The 22,063-nt window shown below is 48.2% G+C and overlaps 1 protein-coding gene across 1 annotated transcript in view; it reads right to left on the bottom strand.

Moving 5' to 3' along the window:
- Pkp1 (plakophilin 1) overlaps positions 1–22,063 on the bottom strand; it is a 47,868-nt gene that overhangs the window by 21,571 nt on the left and 4,234 nt on the right. Inside the window, 1 exon segment of the mRNA NM_001394216.2 lies at positions 15,595–15,701. Coding sequence (NP_001381145.1) covers positions 15,595–15,701 — 107 coding nt within the window.

A 22,063-nucleotide genomic window follows, 5' to 3' on the forward strand; every position in this document is an offset into this window, starting at 1 on the left:
CCCTGCCCCCAGGCTCCAAATGATAGCAATCCCACCCCCATTTCCAAACACTGTCTCTAAGTCTTAAGCAAACAGCTGCAGCCAGAGGAGAATGAATGGACACCTGTGCCCACAGCAGGTGGGAGAGTTTTGCTGTCAATGCCTCTCCAGCCACACCCCCACACTCAGATAGGGATCGCTGGCAGCCTCCTCCTCTTTGAATACAAAGGGGCATACACACACACACACACACACACACACACACTCACACATATACACACACATTCACACATTCACACATACACTCACACACACACATTCACACATACACAGACACACACATACCCATATGCACACACAAACACATATACATACACACGCACAGGCACACGCACACACATACACACACACATTCACACATATACACACACATTCACACATTCACACATACACTCACACACACACATGCACACACACGCACACACATACACAGACACACACATACTCATATGCACACACAAACACATATACATACACACGCACACGCACAGGCACACGTACACACATGCACACACACATTCACACATACACACACATACTCACATTCACACACACATGCACACACACATGCACACACACATTCACACACACACATGCACACACACACACACACACACATGCACACACACACACACACACACACTCACACTCACAGGAGCACACACGCCCCAGTTTGCATGCAGGACTGTCTCATGCTTTCTTGGGAAACTCAAACTTCAGGTGGGATTAGTCCATGAATCAAAACATTCCAGACTAGAAACTCAACTTCCTGGGAGCAGAACTGACCATTTTTAGTCAACAGGCTGGGCTAGGTGAGTAAGTTGAAGCCCAGAATGTGGGTGCAGAGACGTCCTTCTCCATTTGGAACATCTGGGGACTTCCTGGGAGGCGGCTCTTGTGACCACAGTCCAAGGCAAGCCAGATAAGACTGCATTGGCCAGAAACCTCCCCATAGTTAGCCCATGTTCTGCCCTCCCTCTTCCTAATGCTGCAGATGTCATTAGAGAGTCACCTGCTCAAAAAGGGAAGACAGGCTTTGTGCCGGGAGGTAGTTGTTTCCTTATGTGGCTGTTCCTGTGTCGGAGGAAGACACTTCTTCATCATGCTAGCGAAGCCCCCAGGTTGTTTAGTGGCTCTGCCTTTAACGCCCCTGCCCCCCAAATACTTTCTTTTCCAATGAGGCATTTCAACCCACATTGATGGTCCCTCTCTTCCAGCTCCTCCTTGAGTAGGAAGCTCTCAGGAGCCCACTAGTCACTTGCCACTGTGTAGGCAAGGAATGCGAGTTCAGGAGTGAGTTGGATCAGAGCAGATCAATACATTTCTTAAGCTCCAAAGGCCCAAGAAACTCGTATTTGCTGAAGTCATTGGGCTGGACAGTAAGCAGCCATTCTGGACGAGGTGGTACCCACCTGACTGTACTCTCTGCTTCCTTCCTCTGTATTGCTACCTGTTGGACTGTATTCCTAATTTTCCTCAGTTTATTCCTGGGCACCACCTAACTCCTCCCAGGAGCCCCCAGGACCCCCCTTGCCCCTGCACACACACACACACACACACACACTTACTTGCACTCACACTTACACACTCACACTCACATGCTCACACACTCACTCACACACGCCTTTCTCAGGCAAAGCTTCCATTAGTCCCAACCTAGCAGCAGAGCTCACTGTACCTCTGCTATTTACCAGGCAAGCGCATCAACTTGACCCTACCCCTTCTATCCCCCTAGGCCCCCCTAGCCAGCCATCTCTTCCCTTCTAACACACCCTCTCGAACTATCCCTTAACAGCAGACACATTCTGACCCCCTGCTTCACCTACTCTCTGCCCACCTTCTTTCAAACCCCACATTGCTCTCAAGTGTCTGCACAAACCTGCCCCTTCCTAGCCCTGGATGCCCATAGTTGGACTCCTTTGGCTGCCCACCCACTCTCCCCTGGTCCTGTTTGTTCTCTGGTTACAACAGTAGGGCTCTGTCATTCCTCCATGCTTTTCAAACCATAGGCATTTTAACTGTGCCTAGCACAGGGCTGGGTTCCCAGCACACACATGCTGCTCTAGAGAATTTCTCCTGGGAATGGAGACTCCATTTGCCAATGAGTGCTGGGTTCCCCATGACCTCCTTGCCCAGGGGTCCCCCACAGATGAATGAATGGGCTGGTAGAGGAGGATAGGAGGAACTTTGAGTGGGGCAATATGGGAGTCACAGCCTGTACTCGGCTGAGTTCAGGACACTTTACCCTGACCTGGGACATAGCTGATATGTGGCCAATCCCAGAAAGTTCTATTTCAGTTCTGCGTAAGCAGACAGAAATGACCTACCTCTTTGGGGGCATTGTAAGTGCTGGGCAGGCCAAGATGAAAAGTGTCCGTCTCCCCAGCTATTAGCCCATTTTGAAACCACGCTTCTGCCAACAAGGTGGGGCTGGCCAAACTGGCTCTGCCACAGGACACACCCTTCCCTGCATGGCAAGTCACACACCCAGTGGAGTGTCCAACAGGGTCATGTTCAGCAGCAAGGGAATCTCCCCACGCCCTTCTCATGAAAGCCAGTATGCATACAACTTCACAGAATCCTCATCCCTTGTGGGCCCGGAGAGAGCTTTCTAGAGAAAGGACCTTAACAGAAAGCCTTTCCAGGACAGGCTCCATGGTTGTTTATTTAGCAACTCCCATTGCCTGCCTGTGCCCACTGAGGACCCTTACACAGTAATGACAACAAGCTGTCTTACATCTTATAGGGTTTTGTCTACTCTTGAGTAGCAAGGTACATCTGATATGCAGATCACTCTGCTGAGCTTTTCTGAGGGCTTTCAGACTCTGGTCTTCTACCGACAAGGCACCCAAGGGGGACACATAGGACCCAAGGTATAGAGAGTTCTCTGAAAGGCATAGGGTGCTGCTTATGTACCAGTCTGAGCCAGTAGGGGAGCCGCTGAAGCCTGAGTCACAAAAGATGGGACTTCATCAGGGAGAGTGCCGGTCCCTGACTCATCTTGAGAAGCAGAGGGCCCAGCCTGGGCTGGGTTTCTTATTTCCTGGCACACGGTTGTGAGAACAACCCCATCAGTCAGAATCCCTGATGTTCATCCAGGCAGAAAGTGGTGTCACTTGTCCTTGAAGGGAGCTGGGGTGGGAGTGCCCCTTTTGGAGTCCTCAAAGGCAGAGAAGAGACACACCCACAACACCATCACCAACAGCCTGAAACTCAGGGACACCTCAGAGGCACCCGAGAGAGGCCTATGACCTAAAGAGTACCATTTGGTTTACAGTTTGGTTTGCTTTGGTTTGCTTTTTCAAGACAGAGTTTCCCTGTATATCCCTGGCTGTCCTGGGACTTGCTCTGTAAACTGGGCTGGCCTTGAATTCACAGAGATCCACCTGCCTCTGCCTCCTGAGTGCTGGGATTAAAGGTGTGCACCATTACACACTGACAACCAGTTCCTATCTACTGAGAAGAGGGAAGACAGCAGAACTCCAACACAGCCCAGCTCCAGGGCTCAGATATGTTTTGTTACCGACTTTTGTCTGTCTGTCTGTTTGCTTGAAACAGTCTTACCTCATGGTCCAGTCATAATTACCCTTCCTCAGCCTCCTAAGTGTTAGGATTATAGGGGTGAGCCACCATACCTGGACTGTCACTTAAAGAAAAAAAACCACTTTAAAATGTAAAAGACAACAGTTTGGGTGCCTGTCTTGGAAGCATATGTAGACTTTGTGAGAAAACTTGTCAATAAGTCAGTGTCTCATGAGTTGTGAGGAGCAGAAACTGTGAGCGCTTAGCAACCCGTTGGTACTGAGAAACATTTGCAGACAACTGAAGACTCATCTCCCGAAGCATCAAGATGGCCGCAGCCCAGGACTGAGGGAACTACAAAACGCCGGTCAGTAGCCGGAGAGGCTTCTGGGAGGTGACTTTCTCTCTAGAGACACCCAGTGTCCCTGTGACCTGGTCTCCTTGGCTGTAGATCCCAAGTCCTCCTTATGGAGGTGAGAAGTCCTTAGGGTCTCCTCCTATATGGTGGGAGGCATCGAACTGAGCTGCCAACTGCTATCAGAACCAACTGCCACAGCGGCTACGGTGCCCTCCATCTCTACACCCTGCTCCCTGCTTGATCAGATCCTCTCTTTCTTCCTCCAACACCTGGAGCAGTAGGGTTATTGTAGCTTGTGTCGATGTCAGAGTGAGTTTGGGGACAAGGATGTGACAGTCTATACACATTTCTTTTTAAAGATTAAAAAGTGTGGAGAGACAGAGAGAGAGAGAGAGAGAGAGAGAGAGAGAGAGAGAGAGAGAGAGAGAGAGCGAGAGAGCACATGCACGCGCATGTGTGGATAGGTGCATGCAAGTGCAGGTGCTTACATGGACAGAGGTGCCAGATTCCCTGGAACTGGAGTCCCTGAGAATTTTAAGCTGTGCAATTTGAGTGCTGAAAAATCAAACTCCTGTTCTCTGGAAGAGCAGTTGAGTTTCCTTAATTGCAAAGCCATCTCTCCAGTCCCCCATGTTTTCTTCTAAAAGGGAAATCTGGCCCTCGGCTGTCTTTTTCCCATGACCTCAGACAAGTTGGAGCCTCAGTCATTCTACACAGCAGTGTCATGGATTCTGGGTTTTGAACTCAGAGGCCCACTCTGCTGTCCCAGTGATGGGTTCACACAGGGAGGGAGGAGTAAGTGGAGCACTGCAGTGTGAGCTAGCTGCCCAGCAGAGTACAGATAGATCTCTCACATCCAGTGTCCCCAGCTTGTCCTAGAATGTTGGGGGGGGGGGAGGCTGAGTGGCCCTGAGGGTTGTATGTATTTCTCAGTGCAGAAGACGGACAAAGATTTTGTGGAGGAGACATATCCTAGGGAACTTGCTTTCCTGGCTCTAAAGACCCTGAAGGATCCCAAGCCTCCCCTGCTGATTAGATCATCAAGAACCTCATATGAAGTAAATGGCCATCTTTATCCCCAACTCGAGGGTAAAACATCACCCCTTTGGGAAATGAACATGTGTGTGCACACATGGACATGCAAGCATGCACACACAACTATCCACATGCATACACACACACACACACACACACACACACACACACACACAAGCACACATCCATCCTGTGCACCTCCCACCTGCTCACTTGAGAAATACATTTTTCCACAGGTAGACTTAGGTAAGGGAAAAACTTGAAAATTCCTTGCTCACATCTGAGGCCTCTTGGCTCTCTCTCTTATATATGTGGTCTCTCTCACTTAGCCACTAGACACTAGAGTATGGTGTCGTATGACTCTCATCCCAATGTTCCAGATGCTGAACAAGGAGACTTGTGAATTCCAGGCATCCTAGGCATCATAGTGAGAACTACCTCAGTAAAACAAAAAATAAAACAAACAGAGAAAAGCAAACAGCTTCTGTCCTTGGTGGCCCTCTTTTGAGACATCAAAAGTGTCTCTAGCTATTGGCTAGACCGAAACTTAAAGACTCCAGGCCTAGGAGGTACCTGCCTTTCCTCTTTTGATGGATTATGACAGATTCTTGAATATATTTAAAAGGAGACTAGAACTTGGGGAGGGAAACTCAGTGGGAGAAGGCTTGCTTCATATGTATATGGGCCGGGGTGTGAAAGAAAAGGAAAAAGAAGTAACAAGCTTGGCTGCTCATTGGTGTCATTCAAGTCTACGGCCTAAAGACCAGGACTGAAAAGACCCTCTGGCCCAAGGGACACCAGTGACAAAGGAGACTTTGGGATGGCTACAGCTGGTGTGTTCTGTGCGGGACCATGATCGTAGCAACTGGGAGGAGGAACTCGTTCCCTTATACCACGCCTTGCTCCAAATACACTGCTGGGTCACCAACGTTATGTGGAGGACAGAGGGGCCGCCAGTGCTAAAGTTGGTAGTGAGAGATAGACCCTGGAATCTCTTAGAGTCAGCTAACTATTGCTCGGTTTCTATGAGTTTGGATATCTTGGGCCACCCAGCTTCAAGACTAGGTAGTTAAGAGGAAAATATGGGCCATCGGCTGCTCCCCGAGTACTCCCATTCTGTCTACCCTACTGGGTCTCCAAAGAGGTGGTTAGGATTTTAGGTGAAGGTAGAAGATGTTGGGGGGGGGTTGTTCCAGAACCCTCTTTTTTTATTCTTTTATGAGTCCACTGTAGCTGTCTTCAGACGCACCAGAAGAGGGGCATCAGATCCCATTACAGATGGTTGTGAGCCATCATGTGGTTGCTGGGAATTGAACTCAGGACCTCTGGAAGAGCTCTAACCACTGAGCAATCTCTCCAGCCCGTCCCAAAGGAGGTTTTATTCCACAGAGCTTGGCCCTTGGCAGGCACTGAGTCACAGACTTCATCTCCCCATACTCCATTGGCAAAAAAGTATTCAGCTGGGCATGGGGCTGGTGGCTTTATGGAGTGGCAGGGCTCCACCTGGGTGCTATTTTTTCTTGACTCTCAGATCTCTTCATGACCTGGGTGGGAGTCATTGTGGGAAAACCATCACACATGATTATCCTATGACTCAGAACCTTCTCATATTTTCGCCATGCACCATGGCTGTGAGAGAACTTTAGGGATCTCAAGGACATAGGCAGTAACCGTCACTGAAGCCCGGAGCAATGCTTGCATTTCCAGTCTGATGGTCATTTGGACGAAGCCTAGGGGTGAGTCCCTATGCTTCTTTGTTACTCACCGACATCTCTTTTAGAGCAAAACAACACAGAATTTCCAGTGGGGCCAACACTTCTCGCTAGCATCAAATAGATTTCTGTCTCACAGTGTTGATATTGGTTATAAAGGTCATGGCTACCCTTCCTTTAATAGCCAAAGAATGCTGTTTTTGTGTCGTCTGACGTTAGGGGTGTGCAGTTTCTTTTCAAAGGAAGTGCACTGAAGTTTAAAAGTGATTCCTTGAAAAATAAGTAATAGTTGGAATGATGGTTTTTAATAAACTGTAATACTAACTGCTCATGACTGGAGTTTTAGAAATGTTAGGGCAAATGTTGGCAAAGAGAGGCTTAACGCAGCCATGTGACAAGAACTCCGGTCAGGAGAGCTGGCTTTCCCCGCTGCCTGGCTGAGTATGCCAGTCAATCGGCCTGCTTCCCCAGCCTCAGTTTCTCCAATCACAACACTGCCCCAGAAGGCTCTGGGTTTGGGGTAGGTTGTTCATCCCCGACTGAAGTCACAGCGTCCTGGCCAACCTGGCTCAGCCCTGTCTTCCTCCCTTCAAGGCCACACCCTGAACACTGGGTGGAGGTGGAGGGGTGGGCCCCCCCCCCCCCAAGCTGCTCTCTCCACATCCCCTCCCCGCCCCGCCTCTCCACAACCAGATTTGATTTTGTTTTTCAGCTGAGTTTGCGCTCTTGGGGCAAGTAGGCAGGCAGGCCTCGCAGAGACTTGCCAGGGCCCTGGGGGAGAAAGCTGAGCCTCACCCTAGCAAAGGGTGGGGATAGTTCTTCCACCCACCTGGGAAATGCTACTGCATTTGTCTCTCTGGGCTCAGTGACAAAAGGAAAATTCTCACCAGTAAAGGCACCAGAAGATCCCCTCAATGACTTTTGGTCTATGGTCCTTCTTCTAGTCTCTACTCTCTGGCTTAGAGCTCCCTTGTAGGGGAGAGTCACCACCCATCTCCTGCCAGCTCCTGTCTCCCAGCTCCTGTCTCTCCTCAAACTTCAGGCTCACCACTCCCTTCATGACCACTGAGCTTCAGACTCAGTTCTGCCAACTCTACCTGTGAGGTAATGGGCAAGCCCCTACACTTTCCTGCCACTTCATTCCCCTGCAAATCAAACCAGAATCAAAGTGCTTGGTTACCCACCCATCTCAGAGATACCCAAGGATCGAGTCAGGGAACAAAAAAGCGGGAATGTTCTGTGTAAATTCGCAATACAGCCTTAATCCCAGGGATTATCACATTCTGTGAGTTGACAGAGAGGCAGAGGGGTGAGAGAGTCTTACAAGTCCCTACCTGTTATAATTCAGATCCTAAGGGCCACACATCCCCAAACCCTACAACCCAGCCGAGAAGGCTTTGGCCTTTGACAGCTTTCATTTACAGACCAGGAAACTGAGGCCCATTGAGGTTGAAGTCAGAATGTGCTGTAGAATTTAGCTTTTAATTATATCCTCTCTTAGGCTGCCATTTCATCTGTTCTTTGTTTTTAACCACAGCGTAAGGACTTTAAAGACCAGCATGCTGGTTAAGTCCATTGCCTCTTGTCAGCTCCCCACACCCCCACCCCCTCGCCCAGAAGGGCCCCAAACAAAACTCTACCAATCACTTCTAGAGAAAACTAAAGACATTCGTTTTATTGTTCTTGATTCTACTCGATTCCTCACACCATTCCTCTAACGATCCAGAGGCTGTACGTAGAATGTGTGTGAGGGTGGGGAAGAAAGCAATGGCTACATCTTCTGGAAGCTTCCATTTTAGAAGACAACCCTGACCCATGCTCAGTGCCTACCGCTTTATTATGTGCCTCCTAATCCCTAGTCAGGAAGGACGGAAGGAATGGAGCCCTGGTGAATCAGCCTAAGCCTTGATTCTTCCAGTCTAACCACCAACTTGGAGCTCTGCAATAATGGTATGGAAACCATAGCTGATCCATTAAGCTGAAGCTAGCTCTTGCTGTCCTAGGAAATAGTAACATTCTTTTCTGGGGACTTTCTGGGAAGGGCCTACTGCAGGTGACAGTGTCCTGGGCTGCTGGCCATGCCCTGGGCTAGCCCCACCCAGTCTTCCTGCTCCTTCCCTAACAAAATGTCACTCATCTATCCTACAGCACCCCCACCCCCATGGGAACAAGTAGATCAGGGAGGAGAGCAGGTAGACATGCTCAATCCACTTTGAGGGGCAGTGTGAATTTTGGTCCCAAGGGGTTGGCTGCAGAAAGCCAGCGGGGCTTGTGAGACCCCTGGAGCTGGCAACCCACAAGCTGCTACCCCGTGGGGTAGTGTCCTTTTTTTTTTTCCCTGATAAGTACAGCAGTACTCCTTCTCCTCAGTCCCAGCCCCAGGGTTTTGCTGTGTTCTCCACCCTCTCCTCTCTTTTCACATAGTCCAGCATTTAGCATCTCTTAGAGGCCTGTCTGGTCCCCCATCCGAAGTTCATACTCACTGATGCCATTTTCACTTATATACCGTAATGACCATGTCCTCCTATCTTGGTAAGATCCTAGTGAGCATCCTCTACTCCTTTTCCACAGGGAGGGATTCAGGCTATGGATGTTAGAGCTGAGAGGTCCTCAGCTAGGTGCGTGCTACTCGGATAGCTAAGTCAGCTGTGGAGGGAGACGCATACAATGGAAGCTGCTCCACCTAGAAACTTGTTAGGTATAAACAGAGCCACTCTGATTGATGGTGGCTTGTCAAGGAGGCCCCGTGCAGGGACTCCTTGGATGTGGACATTTGTCACAGATGAAGTCCCACTGTTGTGGTGTGAGCATGCTTGTAGCACTGATTAGTTGTCAGAGACAAGTCACATTTACCCCTCTCTAGGCACCATCAACTCCTTTGGATACCTCCTTTGCTTTCTGAGGTACATTCTGTCCTTTGGCAAGTAGGATCGTTGTCTCTTCTTGTCGGGTGATAGCCTGGGGCCCTTGTGGGACCCTCCTATCTCTCAAGGCTTGGTGGGAGTGAGTCATGAGCTGGCAGCAGAGACACAGAGTTGGCAAATCCATCAATTGCTCCCTCCTAGAGGATCCATGTCGGAGTCTACTCTATCTTCCCTCACCTGGACTTTGCAAGAAAAGGCGAAGGCCAGCAGGCACCATCAAAGGATCCCAGCTTGCACACCTGGAGTGGCACTTAGCAATGGGAAGAGTGGGCGGGGAAGGCGGTGAGCCTGAACTTTTAAGTCAGGGTAGTTACATTAGCAGTGTTATATGCTATGCCTCCGTTACCCCTTGGCATGGCTATAGTTAATGAACTCCTACCACATCTTCCAGCCATGGCAAGAGCTAACTAACCTCCTTTTCTTGGTGGTAAGAGATGCTCAAAAGAGAGCAGGAAGGAGGCTTAGAGCCTTCAATCACCTGGGAGACTGAAGCAGAGCCTCTGGGCTGAAGGAGCTGCGCCAGCGCCAACCACAGGGCCACCCGGGTTTGGTTTCAGCCCTGCAGCTCTGAGTCATGAGGGCACTCTCAAGGCCTGCGGAGTGTTAAGCTTTGGCAAGGAGCTCATAAAATATCCTTATTCTGTGTTGAAAGAAAAAATGCCACTTCAGGGCCCCCCTCTTCCACCAGTGCCTTTGAGACTACAATCCTGGCCTCGCAGTGCTGATCGAATATGTCATACAATAGTCCTCCTACTACAGTGAGAAAGAGATTCCCCACATTTCAGAGATGGAGGCTCGGCGGATTAAGAACAAGCCTGGAGTCACTGAGATAATGAGGGGGAGGGCCAGGATTTGGACTGAAGGCCAAGACAAGCTTATGCTATCTTGAGACCCAGCCTCTGTTAACTGTGGATTAGCAAAGGCAGCCTCTGTTAACTCCTAGGGTAAGAGGTCCCGCCATGTTTCTCTAGCAACCCCTCTACACTGCACAGTGCACAACCCAGCCCTTTGCATACCCAACACTGTTACTCTGACAGAGGGGAACCACCAACCTAGAGGGCACTGTGCATGGAATCACTATTTCCCACTGGAGCCTGAGACGGCCATTGTTTTGCTATCATTACCAGGAGTCCCTACAGATTGCCTTGAGCCCACAATAAACAGGTTTGGCTCGCTTCAGAGTGAAGGTCTCTAGTGCAGAGTCCACAAGACCCTGTCGTTTAGGGAACATCAAGCACAGATGCATCAATTAGGTAAGTGGCTAGGTGAATGATCCAGGACTCTCCTTATGTTCCTGGAGAGCCTCGCTTCAGGAATGCCAAGCTGGACTTAATTGAGCATATCTGTGATTCAATATGGCAGCCACCATGGCTCATCCTACTTAGGAACTGGCTGCTATGGTCCACATAACTTCTTTCCTCTATAGAGCAGATCCTGGGAAGGATGGTCAAGTTCAATCGACATCCAAACACCACTTTACTTGACAAACTCTCAAAATAATTCAATGCTCAGAATGTGCTTCTTGCTTCAACAATAGGAGAACTATAGCTCTGATGTGCACACGAGTGAGGATTGTGCCAACCTCTGCCCCAGCTTCATCTGATACAGACCCATACCATAGTGCCTATCTACAGCTTTAGAATAGAATATCTGTGCTTTCCAAATGGTCTCAGTTCTCTTGTCTCTTCATCCTGGTCTACCCGAACCAGAGAAAGGTATTTTAAGTGACCCATTATCTGGATAATTAAGAGGGACGAAAGGCTTCTATTTTCCAACTAGAAACAGAGGCAGCCCGAGGTAACTCCTCTTGGGTTCCTAGCCCAGTAGAGGAGTTCTTATGGAGACTTGTTTTAATTATAGGAATGGCCTGGGATGACAGACCTTAGGACACAGGACATAGAGCTGTGTTTCAATCTCATATTAAAAATATGTTTTTCAGAGATGGGTGGTGGTGATGCATGCCTTTATTCCCAGTATTTGGAGGCAGAGGCAGAGGCAGAGGCAGGAGGATCTCTGAGCTTGAGGCCAGCCTATTCTATAGAGTGAGTTCTAGGACAGCCAGGGCTACACAGAGAATCCCTGTCTTAAAAAACAAAGCAAAACAACAACAGCAACAAAAATTGGGGCTGGAGAGACGGTTCAGGGCTGCTCTTCCAGAGGACCATTTCTAGCACTCACATGACAGCTCACAATTGTCTGTAACTCCAGTTCTGGGGCTCTAACATCCTCACACAGACATGCATACAGGCAAAACACCAATGAACATTAAATAAATAAATAATAAACAGATATATTAAAAATTATTTCAATTATGTCCCAGATAGTTTATTTTGTTGTATTTTACCTCATAAGTTTACTATCACTTCCCCATTAATGATTATTGCCAAGCAAGTCTAGGAAGAGAAACTATGGCCATTCCCTCCCTTCTCCTGTTGGCTAGACTCCCCCAAGGAGAGAAGAATTGGCTGGAAGTCTGGGGAAGAGAGGAATGAAAGGGTTTGAATTTGTAGACCTCTTGTGAGTCCCTCAAACATGGCCGCATTGTTGACACATAGAAATCTATGGCGACGGATACAATCAACTTCACAAAGTGTAAAGACCTAGGATAAGGAAAACAAATCTTCCCAGGTGAGCAGGTCGTAGGTCAGGTATCTAGGCCACCATACCATAAGGCATTGTGTGACCTTCAGGGAATCATTTATTATCTCCGGGCTTGAGTTTCCTATCTGTAAAACCCACTGGGGTTCTATCTACTGGTTCTGTCTACTGGTTTGGCTCTGAGAACTGGGATGGTGCAGTCAGCCCATCTGAGGTGTCAGGTGTGGGGACATTCTTTGCCTCATGTCACAGAGTCCTCCTTCTTCTGGATGCCTGCAGGACTCTTGGGCTGTCTTGCAGGTGATATTTTGTCCCTGAAGAAGGAGGCTAGAGTGACCCCATAGTCTGTAAAGTGATGCTGAGGCAATAGACCGCTTTGGACTGTTTTCCTTAAGACCGTGGGTGCTTTTTGTATGTCAGACTTACTTCCTCTTAGTTATAAGACTCTTTATGTTCTGTTTCCTAAAACTTGTAATATAATTGGTCATTGATAAAATGCAAAATAGTTTTAACTAGAAGGCTGTTGATGATACAGACTAAAAAGTAACACTACTAATTTCAAAATATAGTTAGAATTTTCTTTTAGAGTTGCCTATTCTATTCTATTCTATTCTATTCTGTTAACTACTCTATATTTAAAGAGAGTATTTACTCACTAGTGATGAACCTTTAGTATTTGGGAATGGCGAGATATTTGGAACCACAATCAAATCTGAAGAATGAAGTAATCAGAGCAGGCAATACTGTTTCTGATCTAAAAGGATCATAAGGAATTAATTCTGGAACCTAGAAGGCTTCTAAGACATACTGAAAACAGTTCCGTTTAAAAACATCTACAGGCTCTAGAAATATTTGAGCAGGATGTTGGTGTAATTCTCCGGTACCAGAAACCATTGTCTTTTATCTATTTCTGTTGACTTTTGCCTCTCTCAGCTTGACTAGAAGTTCACTGAGGGCAAAGTGAGTCTCTGCAGTATCATCTGCAATGTGGGTCACGTGATGCTGTGCCCAGCAGTTGCTCAATGCCACCTGGCTGACCCACCGAATGAATAGAATGTAGGACGTGGCTCTTCACCAGCTCTCAGCAACTCCTGAAAACACGCTGACGAGACCTGTGCAGGTGAACCACACCCTTCTCCCTGTGTTCCCTGCTTCGGGCTGCCATATTGTTTTCACTGGAGGGTGGGACATACAACATTCCACGCCAGTTGTACCAACCATGGGAAAAATCCCACGGGTACACAGTTTTCTCACACCACAGATCACTATGACTGTTTTCCCACTCTCCTCCTCTCTAAATATGGACCCCATTCGGTTGTGCTCAGTGTGCGGCTGATTATACGTCTGGCTCCAATATCAATTACTCTACTTCCTCTCTACTCAGCCCCCTCCCTCTGCCAAATCCTCGTGTGTGCTCAGCTCTTCCCCGTTCCCATAGCCTCTCCTGAACTGAGAGGAGACGGGGCAAGCCTCAGCAGCTACCCTGTCATGAGTCATGTCTGCAGTGTTGCCAGCAAAGGAGTGAAGAGGGTTGGGCCTTGGGACTCGGGGAAGGAAAGGGATTTTCAGTGGTTGTCAGAAAATGAGTGCAGGGAGGTGTGGGGGGGGGCTGTTTGGGAACATTAAAGGCAAGTGAGACAGCCAAGGGTTGAGTTAATTAGGTATAAGAAAGTGTTAGAAAGGCATGGGCCATATGATGAGGTATTTTAGAAACGAGTCCTCCCACATTTCCATGGTTACACTCTTCGTTTGATAACACGGTTAGTGTAGCATGAGATCTACACCTGAAGTAGAAAAACTGGTAGCATCAGTCTCTTTTTGTGGAGGGGAGAACTGATGTTCTGACCTTACCAATTTTATCCAGAGTCTCAGCGGAGAGCAGAAAGAGCTCGAGCCTGCTCTGGGCACTCGGAGCATGTATATGATTAGCATGATTATTCGCTTGGATCAACAGGTCCAACTGTTTGCCTTCTGGGGATTTTATCCAATCCCCTTATTCTACATCACTAAGGCAGTTTCTGAATCTCTCTGGACATCACCCTTTGTGTTAAAGCCCCTTTGCATCTATGAGTGCTCTGCAAGCTTATTCAGTTTGATCCCTTAAATTTATGTTATCCTGAGAGTGACAGTCAATATAAATGACCCCCACACACCAAAAAAGGGAAGAGAGATGAATTTGTAGCAGACTGAGTTCATTCTTTTCCTTCGTCTGCAGTCCGTAACATCCATGAGAGATCCAGGTAAAGAAAGGAAATCAAGCCACAGTAAAAGAACACCAAATTCACAAACTGCCCACTCTTCCTGCACAGGACCCCAGGACCTTCAGCAACCTGGAGTGGCCTCTGTGGTCATTTGTTCAAAACAAATACTGCTGATCCTGCACCCCTTTGAAGACCCAGACCCAGCTTTGCTTGGAGATGGTATCTTTTATCCTGGTTCATTCAGTGTTTTGGGAGCCTCACAAAAGAGTTCCCAAGAACAAAGCAGGTTAATGTTGAAATTAGCAAAAGTAAACAAAAGCATGGAACTTGAGGACTCTGGGAAAACTTGGGTGCTGTGTAGGCTGGTATCCCTGGTTCTGGAATAGGACAAAGCAGGTACTGGTTCACATGATTGTATCCAGAGCACCCAGCACAGCACTGGGCATAGTGCTTGCCTCCATAGATTCAGGAAACAGATAGGTGGGTAGAGGGAGTTGAGGAAGACAGAGCCAGAACCAGGATTAAAGGATCTAGAATTATCCCCACCCACTTGAACTTTTTTAAACCTCGCAAATCGTCATCTGCTTTTAATGTATATCACTTCATTTACTCTTGCCAATAAACCCAAGAAGTCCTTGTTATATCGCTTGACTTGTGAGGAACTTGAGTCCTGGAAGTTGAAACCCAAAGACAAGGTCAGCGAATGGCAGAGCTCGAGTCTGAACCTAAACTTCTCTGACTTGGAAACCCAAGCAAAGTTTTACTCCTAGGAGGCCGCCTTTGCAGAAGCCACTGTGCAGAATGTGTTCTCCTGGTCTCAGAGGACTTTCTGGGCACACTAGTATACATGAAAAGAGAAAATGCTTCACAATTCCCAACACAAACCTCTGTCTACAAAGAACCCCCAGAATTTGAACTTCTCACACATCCTGATCAAGTCAGAAAAATTGGGAAATAGACTCTTAAAAATGTGTTCTCTAAAATATTCTCATGAGCTACTCAGAAATACCCAATCAGCATCGAAGGAGATTGTCTCCTTATGAGGCAGTGGCCAAGCCAACAGCCCCAGTCAGATCTGCAATCCTGACTTACTGACTGAAGTCTGCATTCCTCTTTTTGAGCAACCAGCGAAAGCTCTCACCACCAGGAACCCCACACCATGCCCACAACGTTCCAGAACTTTCAGGATGGAAGCAGTTCCTTACCGGATATCCCCAGGAGCCATTCCCTGCTTGGAACTTGGAGAAGTAGCTGCTTCTGCTCGTGGTGCCATAGTTGTTGTAATTGTCAACCAGCCCATCGTACATGGAACCTGGAGGGCAGAGAAGGAAGGTTAGGACGGGGATGATCGTCATCTTCACCAATCCCTACTCCCATGGTGTCACACACAGCCAGGTCCACCAGCTCTGTGGAGGAAAACAGTCAGAGTTCCTGGGGAAGAATGAAGAATGGCTTGTCATCTGCTGGCCATGCCCATATCTTTCCATATCTGCCATAGCCATGGCCTGCAAAGAACCACCAGCTTGCTTTTAGACCCCTTGGGAGACATTGACACCTACAGGGTAGGAGCTGTCCTGGAGAGCCTTGGAGAACAGCAGTTCCAGCCCAGGGAATCACAAGTCCGCGCTCCACAAAGAGGAGCTGCCCACTTGGGGAAGAAAGGCAGGATCCCGACATTTCAGGTTCAGAGCGTCGAGGTCAGAGCCCCACTGCAGTGCAAGCTGTTTAGCGTCCACTTCTGTCAGGACTGTGAGTTCAAACCTGAACCCAGCCCCCACAGAGGATCCGGTAACCTGCCCCTTCCTTCTCCTCTGAGGTCCTCTGGCTGGTAAACGGGGAACAATGATCAACCTCAAAGGGCCAGTGAGGATTAATTAATGTTTTCCCAGTGCTTGGAGACCCACAAATGACAGGCTCTATGGGAGGACAGAGTGTCATTAGGGTTATTAGCGGCGAAGTGGCTTTGAATCACAGAAAGCAGGCTGGATTTGGGGTTTGAGCAGGAACCCATCTTCCTTCTCTCTTTTTCAGAATGGCAGGAAGCAGGGTGGTGTTTACAACACAGCATCAACTTCAAGCCAGTAAGCTGGTCTGTTTGAGATCTTTATGTCATGAAACATTGGTCATGGTGACATATCATTCACCATGATGAATCCTTCTCTCCTGAGCCATACTCCTCCTATTCTATACATCTGCCAAAGCCAGGATCAAGACCTCATCTTCAGGAAGCCCTCACTGAGCAGCCCTGCTCAGAGGAATCTCTCTAGTCTCTGATAGATCCTGCTGCTGTACCCCAAGTCATGAGCCACCGGCTGTCTTGTTTCCTTGGCTACATTGGAAACTCCATGAAATGGTTCTCTGGCCTTTGTAGCCATAGCAAAGTTTGCTCACACTCATTAAAGGTAGCCTCTGGGAGTAAAGGCAAGCAGGCCTTCTTAGAGGGATGTGCATTCCTTTCCTATAAGGTGATATTTGGAACCCCCCCCCCATCAGAAATCCTGTCTAAGGAGGAGGGCTGGACCTTGACCTCCCTTGAATTCATCCATTAACCCTTCCACTTCTGCCACATCCACTCAACTCCAGGTCATTTTTTGGGGAACTAGATTGTCTGAATTGGGAACAAGAACAAGATAGACAGTTCAGAATTGGGCCAGCATCCTGCTTAGGGCCACCTCCTCTGTCCCAGCGCAAGACTCATCACAAAGGACATTTCCTTTGACTCCAATTCCTCTTCTTGGAGGGTGACAGGATGTAGGACATATTGGCTGTGACAGTTTCCCCCAGAAGCCTAAATGTGTTAAAAAAAAATTGGTCCTGGTCTGGCTCATAAACTCTTTCTGGGCCTCAGCTTCTTTTTCTTCTGTAAAGGTTGCCTTCTCTGTATCCTAAATGGTCCATACACTATGGACATGTAGTCCATGGCTATAGGATTATAGGGACACATGCCTGATGCGTCCAGAGAAACTTCAAGAACTTTCAAGAACTGACAACTAAGACTGACCCCACCTCCTCTGCCTCCTGCCTCAGGGTCATCCCAGAGGCTGTCCATCCATAGAACCCCAAATCCCACCCCATAGGGCTCAGGTCCATGCCTTCCCCTAAAAATGAAGTCCTGGATTCTGCCTGGCCCACAAAGCCTCTGACTTACTCCCAGCCCTCTGCAGACATGGTAAGTTTGCTCCTGACCTCGTTCAAAGTGCAGCTGCTCCTCTGGACAAACCGTGTTGCCATAAGGAACAGGAGGAAGGCTGTGGACTTAGCCACTAGAGAAGGGGGTCCCAGGCAGGCACAGACGCAATCAGGACTCCAAGGAGCTGACATCCAGGTCTCACCCGCCTTGATCCAGTCCGTGTCTGTCATCTCTTCTGAAGCTTGGCAGACCAGTGTCTGCTTGGCTCTCTTCTCTTGAGCAGGCATTTCTTCCCAAAGGGCAGGTAAGGGTCAGCCAGCTACTTCCAGATGGAAACTCTGGGGTGGTGACAGATACTACAACAAAGCCCCGGGGAGGCCTCCTACTTGAAGAATCATCTCCTGGAGGCTCCCACCCAGGCCTCCACCCCGTGAGAGAGAATCTACCAGCATGACCTGATCCCTGTAGGTCATATAAAACTTCTCTCCTTCCCATGCCCTTCACCAGCCTGGCTGTCCTCTTATACAACCTCCAGGCGAAGTAGGAACTGTGCTATAGAGGCAGAAAAGGACACAGGGACAGTCGGAAGCAGAAGATGAGATATTCTATTCTCCCTAGAGCTAGTCCCCATGCCTCCAAGTGACTCGGGTGGAAATGACTCTGAGCCCTAATTCTCACTTGCTCGGTTCCTTCTGGGCAACCTTGGAAGGCACCCTTCAAAACCTCTCTGCAATCAGGGAGCTACCTGACTCCCTGTGACACCAAGGCAGCCATTGTGCCAGCCAGCACAGATCTTCTGGCAGAAGGAAGATACACAGCTGTAGGGGTGGCAAAGATGTAGAGGAATCTAGAGATGTGACCCATTAGAAATCAGGAGGAATGGTGAGCGTTCTCTGTAACTGCACTGTTCCCGCACCCTTTCTCTCTCCTGACCCCAGGGAGCCCCCAGGGAGCCTGGGTAGTAAGCTATGCCCCCTGTAAACATGTTCAACAGCAAGAACACTGATCCTCTGCAAGTGGAACCATGATAGCTCGCTCCTCTCCTGGGTTCACCACTTCTACAAAACTTACACCTAGGAAACCTTTCTTGGCTATCCATGATTGCATCTGCTGCGTATACAGCTCATGCCTGACTATGTCTAGCACTGGACACTCCAGGCACCTTTACAGGGCCTGAATCATAGCTCTGATTTCCTAGGGATCCTATACACAAGGCGCTGCTCTAGTTGTGGCTTGGCCAAACTGGCTTGAGCTGGACATTTTGGGACTTTTCCCTCCCCTGTCCAGTCAGCCCTGTAGGAAAGGTACTCTGGCACCTAGAGGCTCAACACCCCCATTTAATGCCAAATAAGATTAGAATCTTAGAATTCTATCAACCAGGGCCTCCTCTACCCCAAATGTTCTTTGAGGGCAGTGTTAACTGGAACAAGAGAGGAGGCTGTACGAAATTATAAATGTCCAAGTCCATGTCCTTGAGACAGATTCTTTACCTCGTGGAGGTAAAGGGAGAATATCTAAACACCCAGTTACCCCTCTGAACCATACTGTCCTTCACTGCTCTCTACACAGGTTCATTTGCTATGAACAAAATGATGTTGGCTGCTTAGCGAAAGCTGGCAGCCATCTCTATGTGGTCATCATCGGGACGCATCTGCAACCCCCAACGGAACCCAATGCCTTAGAATATCAAAGAGTTTCCCTGATCGACAAGCAGCGTGAGCTGCCTGTCTCAGTCCATGCCAATGTAGAATTTCACTGGGCGGAACCAAGACAGATAATCTACGGCACTGAGGACAGCTCTCCTGTGCTCGCCTTCTGTTCTGGGCCTTAGATGAGGCTGGCTGGCTTTCTTGTGTCCCATGGGCAACCCAAGCTTTCCCAGCTACGAAATCTTTGAAAGGCAGGTGAGCACGGGAGGGGCGATTCATCCCTTTCCACTTTCAAGCTTTCAAACAGCCACGCCCACAGCACTTGAAGCATTCTTTCTCTTCTTTTTTTTTTTTTTTTTTTTTGGTTCTTTTTTTTCGGAGCTGGGGACCGAACCCAGGGCCTTGCGCTTCCTAGGTAAGCGCTCTACCACTGAGCTAAATCCCCAGCCCCCATTCTTTCTCTTCTTGAGCCAACCCCCTGACTGCATTTAATACCCTGTAAATTACAGACAATCCCACCCATATTTTAATACCCTAAACCTCGGTCACAACAGCATGAGACCCCGTCCAACGGCTACGCTTACTCTATGCTGGCTGGTACATTTCTTGGGAGTCTATACGACTATCTGTGTTGTGTTGTGTCCGTGTGTCTATCCATCCATGCATCCCTGCATACCTTTCTTCCAGAAAGCTGGGGGCTCTCTAAGCAAGGGATTTTATACTTAAACTAGATGCACCCCACCTCCATCCCCAGGATAAGCTTCTCTATCACAAGGATCCCCAGGACAAGGCCCGTCTGGCTAACAGGCAGCCCTGAGGGGTTAGAGGGCACCCGAAACTCCTCGATCTCCCTTCTCCTAAACCTCTCTCCTTTGCTAAGCCAGACTTGTCAGAAGGAAGCCTCTCTGGGAGTCTATAGCTATCCTCCGTAAGGTCGATGCCTCTTCTTACGTCCATACCTAAATCAAGCTCATCTATTCCTCAGTATAAAGAGCTTGAGAAAGAAGGCTACAGTCTTTCAGCTTTGAAAAGGTTCTTGGGTTGGGGATTTAGCTCAGCGGTAGAGCGCTTGCCTAGCAAGCCCAAGGCCCTGGGTTCGGTCCCCAGCTCCGAACAAAAGAACCAAAAAAAAAAAGGAAAAGGTTCTTTTTTTTTTTTTTTTTTGGTTCTTTTTTTCCGGAGCTGGGGACCAAACCCAGGGCCTTGCGCTTCCTAGGTAAGTGCTCTACCGCTGAGCTAAATACCCAGCCCCAAGGAAAAGGTTCTTAACCACCCCTGCCCCAGAGCCCTCTTCGTCCATGGTACCCACAAGTAGACACAGAGCAAGAGGGATTTAAATGAGGCAACAGAGAGAACTTCTTGGAAGACACGCGTGAGACACTATCCCCCAAAGATATTCAAGAGCGGGAAGAAGTCTCGCTCTCGCTGTGTGAACAGATGGGTAAGGATCCCAGGAGGACTTGCCCTAGTCTGCTCCCTGGGCCTCTTCCTAGCTACAGGGAGCACAGCCAATTGCTTCTCCTCCTCGAGAGCTCCCAGGATACCAGGGAGAGCAAAGAGTTCAGCGCACCTTCCTCAAGCGCTCTTGGCAGTGGCTCTTGGCTTCTTCCTGGGCATATGCACACAATAGAAAGGCCAAGACACACTGTGCTGCCCCCATTGGGCATCCTCTCCTCAGCCTCCTAAGGTTCCTGCACGCTTTGCTGAACAATGGTTAAAACCAGCTCTGATGGTGCCCGTTCTATCTGATAGAATCTGTGTGGCTTCAGCTGAACCCACAGCATAGGTAGAGCACAGGCCCACGCTGTGGAGCAGGCCTGGTATAAGCAGCGTGGTGGGTAAGAGTAGGGAAGGGTTAGGGGGGAACTCAGCTGTGGTGAGGAGTAAAACCCATCACATGGCAACCACTCCTCTCGGGGAGCAAGAATGAGTGAACGGTGTAGCAGGTACAGGGATTCCTTGTGCTCGTCTGACATGAGTCAGGGTGGGGACCGGGATCATAATTCTGAACTTTGCTATATGGTATAATCAGCAAATGAAGGTTTTAGAGTGCCAACTTTTTCAGACCGACTAAATCAGATCCTCAGACAGCAGGACCTGGGTACTTTTTTTCTAAAAATCCCCTAGGGTTTTTAGAACCCATACCTAAGTTTGAGATTAGCTGACAAGAACTTTATTTTTGTAGGCTAGCTAGGATATTTACTAGAGAGACAAAACAACTAGGAAGTCTTAAGTCTTTTTGAAAGACAGCCACAAGCAGTTTGGGTGAAGTCTTTACAGAGGGAGAGAATTCTAAATCTATTTCCGAAGGGCACAAAGCACTTTTGATATGCTCTTACCCAATTCCTAACAGCTGCAGAGACCCAGAGAAAGGTATTGACTTGTCCAAGACTGCATAGAAGAAAATAGTAACAGCCAAGCTGGGCTCTTGCCACAGTACAAGTTGCAAGGTGTGGTGTGTGTACATGCCTACGCTATGTGCTAAGTGCGTATCTGTACATGTGTATGCATGGGATGTGTTGTGTATCTGTGAATAGATATGTGTAGCAAATTCCTGTATTCATATGTGGAGATATGTTTATAATGTAAAATATGTGTGTGTTCATGTTCTAAATGTTTGCATGCAAGTGTATGTTCATGTGTGTGTTGTTTTGTGTATATATCTATATATATATATGCATCATGTATTGGGTATGTGTGTGCATATGTGTGAATATTTATGTATGTTATAGTATGTGTATGTATGTAATTGCGCACGTCCATGTATATAAAGTAACTGCATGTCTACAACAAATATATTCATATGAAGAATGCATGTACATGCATATAACACACACCTACAGAGAATATCAAATAAAAATATTTGACATCCTTCTATTCTGTTAGGGTCAAACA

Source organism: Rattus norvegicus, chromosome 13, assembly GCF_021556685.1.
Source record: "Rattus norvegicus strain SHRSP/BbbUtx chromosome 13, alternate assembly SHRSP_T2T, whole genome shotgun sequence".
Taxonomy (NCBI): Eukaryota; Metazoa; Chordata; class Mammalia; order Rodentia; family Muridae; genus Rattus; species Rattus norvegicus.